At 43.9% G+C, this 16,276-nt stretch overlaps 1 protein-coding gene across 1 annotated transcript; it reads left to right on the top strand.

Annotated features, from left to right (window-relative positions):
* The first annotated feature begins 326 nt into the window (after positions 1 to 326).
* NDUFB9 (NADH:ubiquinone oxidoreductase subunit B9) lies at positions 327 to 15,580 on the top strand. The gene is made up of 4 exons (XM_089677519.1): positions 327 to 487; positions 8,901 to 9,093; positions 10,645 to 10,758; positions 15,292 to 15,580. The coding sequence occupies exons 1-4, from the start codon at positions 402 to 404 to the stop codon at positions 15,421 to 15,423; spliced, it is 525 nt and encodes a 174-aa protein (XP_089533645.1). The 5' UTR covers positions 327 to 401; the 3' UTR covers positions 15,424 to 15,580.
* The last annotated feature ends 696 nt before the right edge of the window (positions 15,581 to 16,276 follow it).

Below are 16,276 nucleotides of genomic sequence, written 5' to 3'. Positions count from 1 at the left end.
CATTCTCCAAATTAATAATCACTCATAATACAAAGCAGTAAAAACTTTGAAAGGTCAAATTTGGTCTACGAAACAATGGCCGCCGCCTCACCCTTCTAGACATAGTCTATCAGTGCTTTACTTCCGGTAACCTAGGGGTTAGCATCCAGCCAATCACTGAAGAGGTCGAGATGGGTTTGAAATGACTCCATGTCGGAAGCCATTTACTGTAGTGGAATGTCCTTGAATTTTACAGAGCGAGGTCTCCGGAAAAATGGCTGACACCCGATGCACACTGACTAGAGCGCTAAAGACATATAGGATTTCGCGATGGGTTTGGAGGATCACGTGTCAGCAGTAGGCCAATAGAAACAGAGGACGTTCTGAACTCGGCTCAGGAGCTCGGTGGGACTGGGGGCAAGATGGCGGCGTACCTGAGCCACAAGCAGAAGGTGCTGCGCCTGTATAAGAAGGCGGTGCGGCACGTGGAGTCGTGGGTGGTACACAGGTAATGGTGGAGGAGGAGAGGGGCCTTCTGGGTGCTTTGGAGGGGGGGGGGTCTGTGCGGGGAGGACATTCAATGACAGGTGGGGGAGGGGATGACTTGTATTGATCAGGTAAAGAGGGCCTGTCAGTGACTGAACCAATCCCTGACATGTCCTAGTGTACACTGACAGTCTCATATTTCAGAAAGCTCCACCTCTTCTCATCAGAAAGCCCTCCCTGAGCTCCATCAGTGACTTGGCCTAGGCTGAGATGATGTCATTATGCTGCAGGCAGGTGGGGGGGGGGGGGTGTCCTCAGTCTCCCCTCCCCCACTGATCAGACTGTACATTGTTACAAGGTGAGAGGGTGCAGCAAGGGGCTGATCTGTGTCATACATTGGGGAGCACAGCCTAGAACAGCACAAGCTCCAGGATTTACGTGGCAAGTAGATGATTCCGGAACAAAGATGGCACTGCTGTCTTGGAGCAGGATGACCTGAGTGCTTCCTATTGGCTATCCAGCAACGGGTTCTGCCCAGGAGTGACTGGCTAGCAAGGGAACATCTGCAGCACAGGATTGGACGCCAGAAATGGAGGACCAGGCTGGTTATATCTCGCTTCACAAGGGTGGAGAAACATATCCCGTGTGGGATGGCTCTACAGCTGAGCTCCGGGCAAATGGCTGGGAACGCCTGACCTGTAGGGGGAGCTTTTACATGCTTAACCCATGTACTGCCAGTGATGTATGTATTGCAATAGCGGGGGCTTACACACACGCCTGGAGGCTGCAGCCACTGGGACTGTGTGCAAATCTGACAAGCCAGCTGTCAGATGGAGGCCATCTCGCAGTTCTGAGTCTGCCATGACCCTATATCTTGGGCTCTGCGAGCCTATCCATGCATCCAGGACCAGCATGGCAGGTGTCGCTGCACAGAGGCGATGGAGATCAGCAAATGTCTGTTCACTGATCTCCATTCACTGTTACAGCCCCGTACGTGATGCTTTAAATGTCACTTCTGGGTCCTGGTGTCACTTTCTTCAGCCAGGGAAGAAACAAATGGGAGTGTGATCTGTGCTCTGTTAGCTTCATTGGAAGACAGACGAGACATCAGGGGTCTTTTATACCCCAATGTCTTCCCATCCCCTTCCTGCTGATATATCTGGCCTCACAGAAGTGGCTCTTTATCCATGGGGCCCCATGTATGTGTAACTGTCTTTGTGCTGGGAGCGCACTGTACAGCATATTCCCAGCACAGAGACCAATCTCTCACCGAGAGCCCCGAGCCTCATACTGGCCGGTCACCTGATGACTGTGAAAGCCTCCTATTGGCTGTCACTGTGCAACCCACCCCTTTGTTTTCTTTCTCCTCTGAATGGAGAGAAAGCTTTATTGTATTCTTATAAACATTGTGTCTACCTCCCCTTACAGGGGAAAAAGATGTAAATAAAAGTGTGTGTGTGTAAAAAAAAAAAAAAAAAAAAAAAAATCATGGTTTGATCTAGGTCAGGGTTCATGTGAAGCCTGGTACACATGATCAGAAAATCGGGTGACAGATACTGCTTTTGAGGCGATCGTACGATAATCTGTTCGTTGGTACACAGCTTTCATCCAAAATGATTCAAAGGGACAAATACAAATTTTTTTTTTTCATACATACCAGATCGTACGAGTTTTGTTTAAACAGTACAGTATTTGTCTGAAACAAATCGGAAGAGCAAGACCATTAGTGCTCAGAAATGAAAGAAATACATTACGATACAATACACCTAGGGATGCACTGATATCTCCTAGATTGTAAGCTCCCAGGATCAGGCCCCTCCTATCCCTCTTGTATTGAACTGTATTGTTGCTGTATTGTCTCCCGTTATATTGTAAAGTGCTGAGCAAACTGTTGGCGCTATATAAATCTTGTATAATAATAATATAAATCCTGTATAATAATATATAAATCCTGTCTAATAATAATATATAAATCCTGTATAATATATAAATCCTGTATAATAATAATAATATATAAATCTTGTATAATAATATATAAATCCTGTATAATAATAATATATAAATCCTGTATAATAATAATAATATATAAATCCTGTATAATAATAATAATATATAAATCCTGTATAATATATAAATCCTGTATAATATATAAATCCTGTATAATAATAATAATATATAAATCCTGTATAATAATAATAATATATAAATCCTGTATAATAATAATAATATATAAATCCTGTATAATAATAATATATAAATCCTGTATAATATTGGCTGTCAAAAATGATTGACCGACAATGGGGTTATCAGCATTTTGCCGATAGAAAAAAGGTGCCGATAAAGGCATGCTGCATTCCATAGACTTCAATGCAAAACCGTGCCCCATAGACTTCAATGCAAAAACGCCCCCTAGTGACTTCAGTGCACAATTGCGTCCTATAGACAGATCCAAAATTGTGTCCCATAGACTGTGAAGCAAAATTGCTAGCCATATTAAATAAATGGATTCTGAATTTTCGGTTTTGGCACCGGAATGTTCATTTCGGTGCACCACTAATTGCAACACATTACATCGCTTCTGAAGTTGTATTCTGTTGCATGAATATTTTTGTACATAATATACTTTTTGTAACCACTGGGTGGCGCCATGGATACATAAATTATAGCTTGTGCCACATCCTACTAGCTGGAGCAGAACAGGAGAAGAGACCACGTGGCTTTGTAGGCACGAGCCCGACACAATTGTTAGTTAAAACGTAATCGTTTATTTTAGCCATAATCGTAAAATGCAATATATATCACACAATAAAAGACACTTCCAGAAATATCGCTGATGAAGCATATTAACCCCTTCATGCCGGCACCTTCCGGCCCTTTAAGGTGTTTCTGATGCCGGGGGGGGAGGTTTAGGGTCTTGTGACCACCGTGATTGGCTGTCATGGCAGTCAAATGATTGGAAAGGTCCCGAACGCAAGGAGAGATCAGGATCTTTCCATGGTACGCCGACACATGTGCTGGGTGCGCGCTCTCAGCACGTTTGTTTGCAAGGCCCAGCCTCCGAGAGGCCACATAGGCTGAGAGCTGCTCTCCAAGACTTAGACTGGGAGGGAATATTGGCATTGATGAACACAACACAGAAATGGGAGTTCTTCAGAGACTGTATGTGAACACACTGCAAAATATAATCCCACGGGCAACAAGTTTAAAAGGCTAAAAATCAAACCTATGTGGCTTACGGTCAAAGTTAAGAAAGCTATAGATAATAAGAAAAGAGCTTTTATTAAATATAAAAATGAAGGAATGATATCATCGTTTAAAGATTACAAAGAATATAACAGAATATGCAAAAACGAACGACAGATTGCAAATCTATCAATAGTAAAAAGGTTCGGTCCGAGCATGTAGGCCCTTTACAGAATAATCTAGAGTGGGTGATTGGGGACAAAGAGAAGGCATATTTATTAAATACCTTCTTCAGCTCTGTGTATACAAAGGAGCATGGGGGAGCTCTTGTCCATAATGGGCATGGTATTGACGCAGCTCCAGATGATCCACATTGGCTCACAATTGATATGACTGAAAAATATTTAGACAGAATAAAGGTGAATAAAGCCCCTGGACCGGATGGCATACACCGCCGGGGTTTTTATTTTTTGCTAAACTAACAAAAAAAGACCAAAATTTTGAAAAAAAAACACTTTTTCCTTTGTTTCTGTTATAAAAGTTTACAAATAAATAATTGTTCTTCATAAATTTAGGCCGAGATGTATTCTGCTACATGTCTTTGGTGAAAATAACCCAAATTAGGATGTATTTTTTAGTTTGTAGGAAAGTTATAGAGTTCACAAACTATGGTATAGATCTGAATATTGATCAATCCTGAAGTACTGACAGCCAATCTAATTTCTTGAGGTCCAAGAATGTCAGAACAGTACAGATATCCCCCAAATGACCCCTTTTTGCAGAGTAGACAGTCCGACGTACTTCATAAGAGGCATGGCGAGTTTTTTGAAGTTGTATTTTTTTGTCATTTTTCGGAAAATGAAAAAATTAAAAAAATTATTTTCACTATTTTTTTTTTTTACATACTGTCACCAGTGCAGTACAGCGTCATCATATTACTGGCATGGCGGTGATCAGGGACACTGACTGGTGACAGTATGAAAAAAAATATATATATATTTTTTTTTAATTTTGTTTTTTTTATATTTAATTTTTTATTACCTTTTTTTTTATTTTTTTTAAGATTGTTTTTTCATAGTTTACTATGACCAAAGTAGTACAATGTTACCATAGTAACATTGTACTACTTTGGGGAAGTGATCAGTATTTTTTTTTTTTTTTTTACACAATTTGCTTATAGCAAAGAATTACTTTGCTATAAGCAAGCATTTAGCTGAATGAAATCGATTCATTCAGCTTTTTTTTTTTTGTGCTTAGCTGTGATTTGGTCATAGCTAATCACATGACATGTGCATGTGATTAGCTGTGACCATTCACAGCTAGGCACTAGTATACAATGGATGGCATCATGAATGAAGCCATCCATTGTATACAACTGTCATGTGACCTGCTGTGATTGGTCACAGCAGGTCACATGGTTCCAGCAACGGGAGCCGGTACTCGGATCTGTCTTCGGCCGTGTCCGAGGTGCACGGCCGGTGACAGATCGCGCTGCTGCGGCGCTCTGCATTAGTGCAAACTGCGCATGTGCGGGAGCATGCCAAATGGCGTGCACCCGGAATACAGCAGCACATTTGAAGCCGCCAAACGGCCATTGGCCGGGCGGCTAATGGTTAAAGAATTGAGCTCTGTCATTGCAAAGCCAGTGTTTCTAATTTTTAGGGACTCTTTAATGACTGGCATAGTACACTGGATTGGTGTAAGGCCAATCCTTGGACCCATTGTCAGACCCTACGCTGGTGCAGTGGGTCCTGGGTTCCTCCTGGTGCATGACAATGCCCGGCCTCATGTGGTGAGAGTATGCAGGCAGATCCTGGAGGATGAAGAAATTGCTACCATTGAATGGCCCCCACGCTCGCCTGACCTAAATCCAATAGAACACATCTGGGATATCATGTTTCAGTCCATCCAACGCTGCCAGGTTGCACCTCAGACTGTCCAGGAGCTCAGTGATTCCCTGGTCTAGATCTGGGAGGAAATCCCCCAGGACACCATCCGTTGTCTCATTAGGAGCCTCCCCCGACGTCAGGCATGCATACAACACGTGGAGGTCATACAAAGTACTAAGGACCATTTTGAGTTGCTGCAATGACATTTCAGCAAAATGGACTAGCCTGTTGCATCATTTTTTCACTTTGATTTTCAGGGTGTCTTTGAATTCAGTCCTCTGTATGTTGATAATTTTCATTTCCATCAAATGATGGGGCATCCTTACGTTCCTAACACACTACCCCGTCCATATCAGTATAGAGATCCAGCAGGAGATTTTTCCCCATTGAGATCTGATGTGTTTTCAAAGTGTTCCTTTAATTTTTTTGAGCCGTGTATGTTGTCTCTTCTGTTCTGAATATTTTCATAACTTTAGTAACCTTCACTTTTGATATGAGACTAGCATGCAAAAAGAAAACAAAATGGATGATCATTTCTCAGATATTCTCATCATGTGTACTAGGCTCAAGGTTGGGGGCAAAGGTCATGGTCAGTATATTTTAGTTAGTATAAAAAAAACCTCAAAATTCACACAATTTTTTTTCTGGGCTTTACTACGTGTACAAACGCCTAACGTACACATATGTGGTGTCGCTGCAATTGTCAGGAGCAGAACTTATTTTGGGTTGTGTGGTAGGTTATGGTAAAGGCAAGAAGTATACAGTATCTCCCAGAAGTGAGTCCACCCCTCACATTTTTGTAAATATTTTATTGTATCTTTTCCTGTGACAACACTGAAGAAATGACACTTTGCTACAATGTGACGTAGTCAGTGTACAGCTTGTATAACATGTAAATCTGCTGTCCCTCAAAATAACTCAACACACAGCCATTAATGTCTAAACCGCTGGCAACAAAAGTGAGTCCACCCCTAAGTGACCAGGTCCAAATTGGGCCCAATTAGCCATTAGTCATGTGACTTGTTAGTGGTACACAAGAGTTGGCAGCATGGTGCCGGCAGTCCCCCTCCTCCTGTGGTACCAGGGATCTTCCGCTCTTACCAGAGCCTGGGAACACAACCACCGGCTAATGTAAGGAGAGCGCTGTGAAACCGAGGTAGGTCATGAGTTTGGAGGTAACCTAGAAACATGTAAAAAAAAAAAAAAAAAAAAAAAAAAAAGGTTGAGCCTAAGCATATGCATTCCTACCGACCCCACCCAAAAAAAATTTGCACCCACCCCACTCCCACATACAAACACTTAGTAATGTAAACTTGCCCGCTGGGTACACCTTTGTATGAAAGCATCACTTGTACTACACATGTTACATGTAGCTGCACACCCCAAAGTGAGAGCAATAATTCTTGTGCACATATTCACAGTTAACTCTGAACTGATGACCTGTAGGGGCTTTTAAAGGGTCTTCTATAGAAAATATAGGAAGGCTAAGTCTGTTGTTTTGAGGGCACATGCAGTTTTAGGCTCCACATACACGGGACACTTCTGAACGATGGAAACTGACAGCTGGAAAACGTAGGTTAAAAAACGGCTGTTTAGTTAGCTGCGTTTGCATAATGCATTTATGTGTGTTTGCGTTTAGAAGCATTTTTTTTAAAGATAAGCACAGGAGAACCTCCCAAATGCCCAGAATGCACTGAAAAGTGGTAAATTAACTATTTCAGACTGTTTCAGAGAAATACAGAGAGTAGAAGCAGAGACAGCAGTATGTGTTGAGATTAGCTTAGGTGTGAGTTGCTCGTTAACATTTCTTTTGTTTTCAAGGGTGGGAAAGGTGTCTGGTGGAGGGAGCCATTAAGGTCACCTGGCAGGGGGTCTTCAAGAGGAATTTGAGGTGTGAATGGTCATTTAACATATCTTTTGTTTCCAAGGGTGGGAGAGGTCTGAGGTGTGAATTGGTCATTACAATGTGTGACCAGCTTGGTAGGAACATCCTGTGTTCAGTGTTTTGTCCATCTAACACTTTGCATGCATTTTTCATGATGAAAAAAGGCTCTGGACAGCCTTGGGAACTGGAAGAGTTAAAAAAAAATTTTTAAACGCTTATTAATGCGATTTGCCGCGTTTACAAGCGTTTTTGCATTTGCAATGCTGGCAAAATCGACTGCTGAACGCAAGTTTTCTGCATTCAAAAAAACAACTGTTATCTCAAATGCCTGTACACGACTGTAAACGAAGATGTGTACATGGACACATAGGAAACATTAGGGAGAGTTCAGGGGCTGCTGAAAAACAGGCTGAACAGATCCTAAATGTGTGTTTATCAGCTGCAGTGTACATGAGCCCTTAAAGCTTGACGCGTTGGGTATACTGTATATTCACTCCGCACAACTTCATCTTTTATACTTTACCAAAAAATGGGTAATATTGTATTTCTGTTCCTTAACATCAACTGCCATTTTTTTTTTTTCCTGAAAATTTCCCCTTGACAAACTGTTATGCAAATGTCCTGTGACATAAAATTGTAACTACTGTCCTTTCATTCTCCAGGGTGTCTGGAGATTTGACTTTTTTTTTTAATGTGTGCAGAAAAACACAAAAAAAGCTCTGGTGGCACAAGGGTTGATTTTGATAAATCTTCCCTTTTTTTTTTTTTTTTTAATTTTTTTTTTTTTATTACTCTGTCATTGCTTAGAACGATGATCACTGTTCTAAGCAATAATTTTAGCTGCCATTAATGACAGCTTGATTACTGTGATCTGCGATTGACTACAGCTAATCACATGGTACAGTTAGCAAGGTACCATGTGATAGCTGTAGGCCAATCACAGCATCACAACAGTAATCAAGCGATCCTGAATGGAAAGCCATCCATGACAGTCTGCTGGTGATCGCTATGAGCGGTTATAGTAATCACATGATATCCTGGCCTCTCATAGCAGCCAGGCACCAAGTGCTGCAATTTGCTGTGTCCACTGGACCGTGACGCTGCTCGCACCAGGGGCAAGCTACTGCTCATGTGCCAGACGACATACCTGTGCTTTGCCTGGCTTGGCTCTGCCACCCGCCTGCAGTAAATCTACTGTGGATAGGCAGCCAGTGGTTGTTGTTTACTGGTGCAGACTAAAGTTCAAAGTCATACAGGTACGTCCACCCGCTCTGATAGGGACACATCTGCCTGTTCAGGTACAACTGCTGGATGTAAAGTTTTTAAAGGTTACAGCATCATGGAGCCTTCTGTGATCATAAATGAACAATACAGATCTCTTCCTGGTGTGTCTCCTGGTCAGTGAGGTGATTCTGACATTTTCTAAAGTGGGGAAAACTCTTCAATTCTTTTCTTTTTTTTTTCTCTTTTCATTGCAGAGACGAATGCCGCTACCAGGCCTGTATCCTGAGAGCGCGCTTCGATGAACATAAAGATGAAAAAGATTTAGTAAAAGCCACTTTGCTGCTGAAGGCCGGAGAGGAAGAATTCTACGTTCGAAAGCACCCCAAGCCATTCATCTTCCCAGACTCCCCAGGAGGGACCAGCTATGAGAGATACGACTGCTGGAAGGTCAGCAGCAGTTACTGTTTGACGGGGTTTGACCTCTGGATATACCGCCATATGCACATCCAGCAGTGAATCATGATGTTGGGGCCGGACCTCTAGTACAGATTATTTTGTTTTTCCTGAGAACATTCTTACTACACTTTTCAGTTTTTTTTTGCTGACGTTTAAGAATCCTGTAGTTACCAGCAGTGCAAAGACACAAAATTCCCCCCCCCCGTTGCCCGCAGTGCAGAGACGTGCCCCCCCCCCGTTGCCTTCAGTGCAGAGACGCCCGCCCCAAACCCCCCCCCCCCCTCGGTGGCTTCAGTGCGGAGAGGCCCCCCCACCCTCCCCCCTGTTGCCTTCAGTGCAGAGAGGCCGCCCGTTGCCTTCAGTGCAGAGGCGTGCCTCCCCGTTGCCTTTAGTGAAGATGCCCCCATTCCCCCCCCCGCCCATCTTCAGTGTAGAGACGCCCCCCCCCCCCCCCTTGTTGCCTTCAGTGCAGAGATGTCACCCCATTGCTTTCAGTGTATAGACGCGCCCCCCCGTTGCCTTCAGTGCAGAGACGTGCCCCCCCCCCGTTGCCTTCAGTGCAGAGACGCCCGCCCCAAACCCCCCCCCCCCTCGGTGGCTTCAGTGCGGAGAGGCCCCCCCACCCTCCCCCCTGTTGCCTTCAGTGCAGAGAGGCCGCCCGTTGCCTTCAGTGCAGAGGCGTGCCTCCCCGTTGCCTTTAGTGAAGATGCCCCCATTCCCCCCCCCGCCCATCTTCAGTGTAGAGACGCCCCCCCCCCCCCCCCTTGTTGCCTTCAGTGCAGAGATGTCACCCCATTGCTTTCAGTGTATAGACGCGCCCCCCCGTTGCCTTCAGTGCAGAGACGTGCCCCCCCCGTTGCCTTCAGTGCAGACGCCTCCCCTATCCCCCCCCCTGCCAGTCTTCGGTGGAGTGATGCCCCCCCTCCCCCTTGTTGCCTTCAGTGCAGAGACGTCACACACCCCCATCCCCCGTTGCCTTCAGTGCAGAGACACCTCTATTTAAGTTTTTTTTCATTTTATATATATATATTTAATTTTATTTTCTGTCCAATTTTCCTGTGCTACTTTCAGTAAGTTATTTTGCATTACTTGATTGTATTTTTTATACATATTCATTTAAATTTATGATATTGATTATATATGTATGTATCTTTATTACTATTTTGAGTTTTCTTTTTTTGTTTTTTTTAAACTGTCCATTTCGGTTTTCAGTCAAGTGCATCCTGAAACTTTTGGTTTTGGTCCAGAATTTTAGTTTCGGTGCACCACTAATCTCAGCGTATGGTGCCCTGGCACACTCTGCTATATTTAGTGAATGGTAACAGCCATACCACAGTCTTACCACACATTTATAAAGCATGGTGGTGTGCTTCACAAATGTGCGCAAGGCTTCCTAAGCCAGCAGTGTGCAATAATAAATGAATAGTGGAGTAGAGCGTAACCTAGCGTAGTATAACTAGGGGCAGACCGCTAAACCACTCTGTTAGAACTCGGGTTCTGTGAGTTTTGCTTTAATGATGTTTATATTTCATTTTAATCCAGGTTCCTGAATGGGCCCTGGACTACTGGCACCCATCAGAAAAGGCCATGTACCCAGATTACTTTGCAAAGAGAGAGCAGTGGAAGAAACTTCGGGAGGAGAGTTGGGACAGAGAGGTCAGTGTCTGAGTGTCATTGAGAGCCCCAACCCTGCGAATGTATTAGTTGAAGTAATAAAGGAGTGCGCTAAATAAAATAAAAAATAAAACACAAAATAATGTCCATAATAATAAAGTCCAACCACCATTCAGAGTGATAATAAATAAATACAATGATCTTGTGTGAAAAAAAACTGTGCACGAATCCGCAATCTCACAGCCGACAGCTCCGAGGAACGTCCTGACGTCACATCCGTTAGGCCACGCCCTACACGTTTCGTCACACGTCTTCAAAGGGCGGGCTCCGCCCTTTGAAGACGTGTGACGAAACGTGTAGGGCGTGGCCTAACGGATGTGACGTCAGGACGTTCCTTGGAGCTGTCGGCTGTGAGATCGCGGTGTGCGAGGTCCGTCCCTGTCTTCCTTAGTGGATGTTTCAGATGCTGTTCATGCTGGTGTCGGTTGAGACACCATTTTTGTGAGTTTATATTGGCTATGTTAATAAAGTATTAATGGTTTTAAACGTGCTGCACCATTATATTTCGTCTGATTCCTCGAGCATTACCACTGTTTATGGAGAAAATGATCACCACTTGCTATAAGGCTGTTCCATTTGTGCTGATTGGCTGATTGCAGTTTATTGCTCCCATACTCCGGATATCCCTGCAGATCATCGCTCACAGAGCAATTGCTATTACGCTGATTTATAATTTGATCAGCATATAGCTCTGGTGAGCGTATTCATTTCATTCGGTGGTGGATTCCTGCACAGGTTTTTTTCACACAAGATCGTTGTATTTATTTGTTATCACTCTGAATGGTGGTTGAACTTTTATTTTGTGTTTATTTTTTATTTTATTTAGCGCACTCCTTTATTACTTTAATATTTACCTTTTTTTTGGTTAGGATTGCAGCTTTGTGTTTGCTTTATTGGCGCTTCTTTTTTTATTATTTTTTCATTTTTGAATGTACTAGTTGGTATCCAAAACGCGCAAGTTATTGCCATGACATATTTGTTGCTATTGTCATGAAGCCAACCTAGCGCAAGGCAGTCTTTGTAGCATCTCATTGTATAAATGACTGAACAGATTAGTACAACCAACCAACGTCCCTGCCTTAAAGCCAGGCTGTCAGATACAGCAATCAGGAGCCAATGGTTCCCAGTCATGTGATCACAGTAAGACCATAGTGATCACATGATGTTTACAAACTAGCTGACACTGGATGCTGTACTGGCATTGTGCTTGCAACAGAGGCACTTTAACAGAAGCAGTTGGCAGGCGACATCTAGTAAGTATTAAACCCTCCTTTCTTTAGCTTGAGGCCTCATGCACACTGGATGTGTTTCCAGCTGCTTCTAGGGGCGTCTGACATTTTTATTTATTTCTATTTTTTCTAATTTGTTTTTTTTTTTGTTTTTTTCTGCCTCTAAACCACCCTGCATGTTAGCCTGTTTGTCCATGCACACAAGGGCTTTTAAAGGAGTTTGGAGGCAGGAAAAAAAAAACAAAACACTGGCAGTGCATCCAGGAGCAGTGGCATTTTGGCAGAAAAAAACACTTGACATCTGTATATGCAGCTAAATGTGCAAATTATTATTCTGGCCAGTGAAATGAATTTACACAATTACATAGTTAGGCTGGCTGAAAAAAAAAAATCCTTAGCTGATGATGGGATGAAGTTCCGGCTCTGCACTCTGCTCAGACTCCACTCCCACGTTCATGAACATGTAAAATATAAAGCCTCATAGTGCAGCATATTCTACATAGTTACATAGTCTGGCTGAAAAAAGACAAAAGTCCATCCAGGTCAACCATAGAAAAAAAAGTTATAATCCTACACCCACAGTTGATCCAGAGGAAGGAAAAAAACCCAGCAAAGCATAATCCAATTTGCTCCTACAGGGAAAAAAATTCCTTCCTGATCCCCCGAGAGACAATCGGATATTCCCTGGATCAACTTTACCTATAAATGTTATATTCGGTGTATCCAAGGAACAGTCCAGGACTTTTTTAAAGCCATCCACCAAGCTGGCCAGAACCAACTCTTGAGGGATTCTATTCCACATTTTCACAGCTCTTACTGTGAAGAAACCTTTCCGTGTTTGGAGATTACATTCCTCCAGATGTAAAGAGTGCCCCCTTGTCCTCTGTGATGACCTCAGGGTGAATTAATGCCCAAACACTTGACGCGCCTAAACGTGTTACACCCTTTTACAAGCACCAAGTGTTTTTTCTGCCAAAATGCTGCTGCTGAGAGGAAAGACTTTTGAGGAGAGATAGCAAAATGTACAGTGTACATGAAACCACACACACTGAGCACAATAAAATAAACATTCCCCAGTAAACTATTTTGTTAAAATTCTTCCCCCAGCATTTGCAGTTTACAACTTTCAGCGCTGCTGGCTCCTTCTGTCTGTGCTGCTTCCCTGAACTTCCGGTCTTTACAGGAAAGAGTTAAGTGGACAGTGCAGTCTCTAGCTTGGTCTGTGCATTTAGACATCAATGACCCCGGTCACAAGAGGGTAAACAAGCTGCCAGCTGGCTCTCAACACATTTATGAAGTGGCACTAAAGCTTTTTGAAAGTGTGCTGGAAGCTAAACGTTGTGTATTCAAAGCTTTATCACCTGCCATTTAGGCCTCATGCACACATTTGCTCAGCTAAGCTGAATGCCTTTTACTCTTGGCTGGAATAGGCTGCTTAAAAAATACCCCACGCCTAAAGCCACATATTTGCACTTAGGTGCATTAAGGCACATCAAGCGCTGAGCATTTGATTTCCATTGGCCAGCATATTCATTTATTCTGCCCATTGGAATGAATGCTCAAGCGTTAAACGGGTCTATTGTTTAAATGGTTTCCTGGTTGTGGGAGTCTGCAGGCTGCAGACTTATTGGAATCTGGAAACCCCCTTTAACAAGGGGGGGCCCCCAGATCCTGGCAACCCCCCCATGTGAATGAGTATGGGGTACATAGTACATTGGTTGTGACCTCATCAGCCCGCCTCTCTGACTCTGCCAATCCGAGGAAGCTTTGCATTGATTGATCGAATACATCGCTTATTCTGAATGGCTGAGCGCCGCTGTGATACTCTTGTGTTCTGGGTAGTCTTGGCTCGCACCCGGAACACAGTGCGGTATGCTGTATGTACGGTAGCCACAGCTACGTTAAGTTTATACTGCACATCCAGTGGCCTCACAGGTTATTGAGGGACATACCGTATTTTTCGCTCCATAAGACGCACTTTTTTCCCCCCAAAAAAGGGGGAGAAATGTCAGTGCGTCTTATGGAGCGGCCGGTCCGGTATTTCCACCGCCGCCGTGTCAGAATACCGGGCTGGCCGCTCAGCTCTGCAGCGGGACCTTATGGAGATGACTGCTGACCTTTGGGGAGGGGGGGGGAGCGGGTACCTGAATTTGACAGGTACCCGCTCTTACTTCCGCGGAGTTGTTCTTTCCTGTTCCTCTATCCAGCGGCGCGCTGTCTTCCCGGCTTCTGTAGTGTGGGCGCTGGGCTTGACAGCCGGGTGCCAAGTGTGCATGCGCAAGAAGCGGTGCTTTTTGTGAATGGTAAGGCGGTACCTGGGACACATGACAGATCCCAGAAGCCGCCGGACCAATCACAAAGCGCAAGCGCTTCTCGCTCATGCGCACTGGGCACCCGGCTGTCATGCCGAGCGCCGACACTACAGAAGCCGGGAAGACAGCGCGCCGCTGGATAGAGGAACAGGTAAGATCAAAGAACAACTCTGCGGAAGTAAGAGCGGGTACCTGTCAAATTCAGGTACCCGCTCCCCCCCCCCCCCCCTCCCCAAAGGTCAGCAGTCTTCTCCTGTACTGTCCGCAGTCTCTGGTCATCCCTGTGCTGTCCGCAGTCTCTGGTCATCCCTGTGCTGTCCGCAGTCTCTGGTCATCCCTGTGCTGTCCGCAGTCTCTGGTCATCCCTGTGCTGTCCGCAGTCTCTGGTCATCCCTGTGCTGTCCGCAGTCTCTGGTCATCCCTGTGCTGTCCGCAGTCTCTGGTCATCCCTGTGCTGTCCGCAGTCTCTGGTCATCCCTGTGCTGTCCGCAGTCTCTGGTCATCCCTGTGCTGTCCGCAGTCTCTGGTCATCCCTGTACTATGTTCGCAGTCTCTGGTCATCCCTGTACTGTCCGCAGTCTCTGGTCACCTCCTGTACTATGTCTGCAGTCCGTTAGTTCAGAATTTTTTTTTCCTGTTTTCTGCCTCTAAAACCTAGGTGCGTCTTATGGTCAGGTGCGTCTTATGGAGCGAAAAATACGGTAGTTTGTTTGGGCCAAGCTGTCCCAAATTAACTATGTAAAGTATATCAAAAAGTGGAGATCAGTTTTAAGCCCAGTGTTCATGAGTCCTTGATCTTACCATGGTTATCATGAGGGACTAGGTACTCTTTCAATATCAAATAAAAATCATTGGTAACACATCTCTTTCTACTCTCAGCATAGCCTAGTATCGGCTTTTGTCCTCATTCTAGTCAGTGCCCTGGATTAAGCCATTTGTTATGGATCAGAATGTATTGCTTTGTATTCCCTCAGGTTAAGCAGCTGATGGAGGAGACCCCAGCTGATGGACCACGCACTGAAGCTCTGCCACCAGCCCGTAAGGAGGGGGATCTTCCTCCACTCTGGTGGGGCTATGTAACCCGACCCCGCAATTATAGGGATTAAAGAGCCAGCTGGACATTGTACCTGTCTGACACCAGGGATTTAATAAACGTTTGTCAGCTCTAAACGTCTGCAATGTTCTATTTTTGCAGCATGTAATTTATGTTTCATTTTCACTTGAACCACCGTTCTTCAATAAACAACTTGAATCCTAAGGAAATATTGTCCCATTTATTTATTTCAGGTACTTGTATAGCCCCATCCAATTTAGGCAGCGCTTTACATATACAGTTTGGTGTGTGTGTGTGTGTGTGTGTGTGTGTGTGTGTGTGTATGTGTGTATATATATATTTTTATATATATATATATATATATATATATATATATATATATATATATATATATAAAAATGTGTTTGTTTATTTTCAAGTATTTACCAAAACATATTCAAGCTATAGTTATATAATGGATATGGGCTGAAAGTACACACTCTCAGGTTTAATTTGAGGGTATGTACATCCAAATTGAAGGAAGGGTTTAGGAATTACTGCTCTTAAGATTAGCCTTCCCCCCCCTTTTTTTTTTCTTCAAGGGACCATAAGAAACTGGACAATTGAATCAAAAGCTGTTTCATGGCCAGGTGTGGGCTACTCTTTCTTCATTATTTCTTCATCAATTAAGCAGGTAAAAGGTCTGGAGTGGATTCTAAGTGTGGTATTTGCATTTGGAATCTATTTCTGTGAACCTACATCATGTGTTCAAAGGAGCTGTCCATGCAAGTGAAACAGGCCATTGTGAGGATTTGAAAACGAAACAAATCCATCAGAGAGGTAGTAGCAACATTAGGAGTGGCCAAATCAACAGTTTGGTACATTCTGAGGAAAGAAGAACACACCGGTGAGCTCAGCAACATAAA

Source organism: Staurois parvus, unplaced genomic scaffold, assembly GCF_062004578.1.
Source record: "Staurois parvus isolate SC_StPar_1 unplaced genomic scaffold, SC_StPar_1.0 ptg000187l, whole genome shotgun sequence".
Lineage (NCBI taxonomy): Eukaryota > Metazoa > Chordata > Amphibia > Anura > Ranidae > Staurois > Staurois parvus.
The sequence above is the reverse complement of the archived record's forward strand: the minus strand, read 5'-3'. Positions and strand labels throughout refer to the sequence as shown.

Coding starts and splice junctions, on each gene's coding strand:
- NDUFB9 (XM_089677519.1), top strand. CDS start 402: ATGGCGGCGTACCTGAGCCACAAGCAGAAGGTGCTGCGCCTGTATAAG. Junction 488..8,900: donor GAGTCGTGGGTGGTACACAG/GTAATGGTGGAG, acceptor TTTTCATTGCAG/AGACGAATGCCGCTACCAGG. Junction 10,759..15,291: donor AGGAGAGTTGGGACAGAGAG/GTCAGTGTCTGA, acceptor GTATTCCCTCAG/GTTAAGCAGCTGATGGAGGA.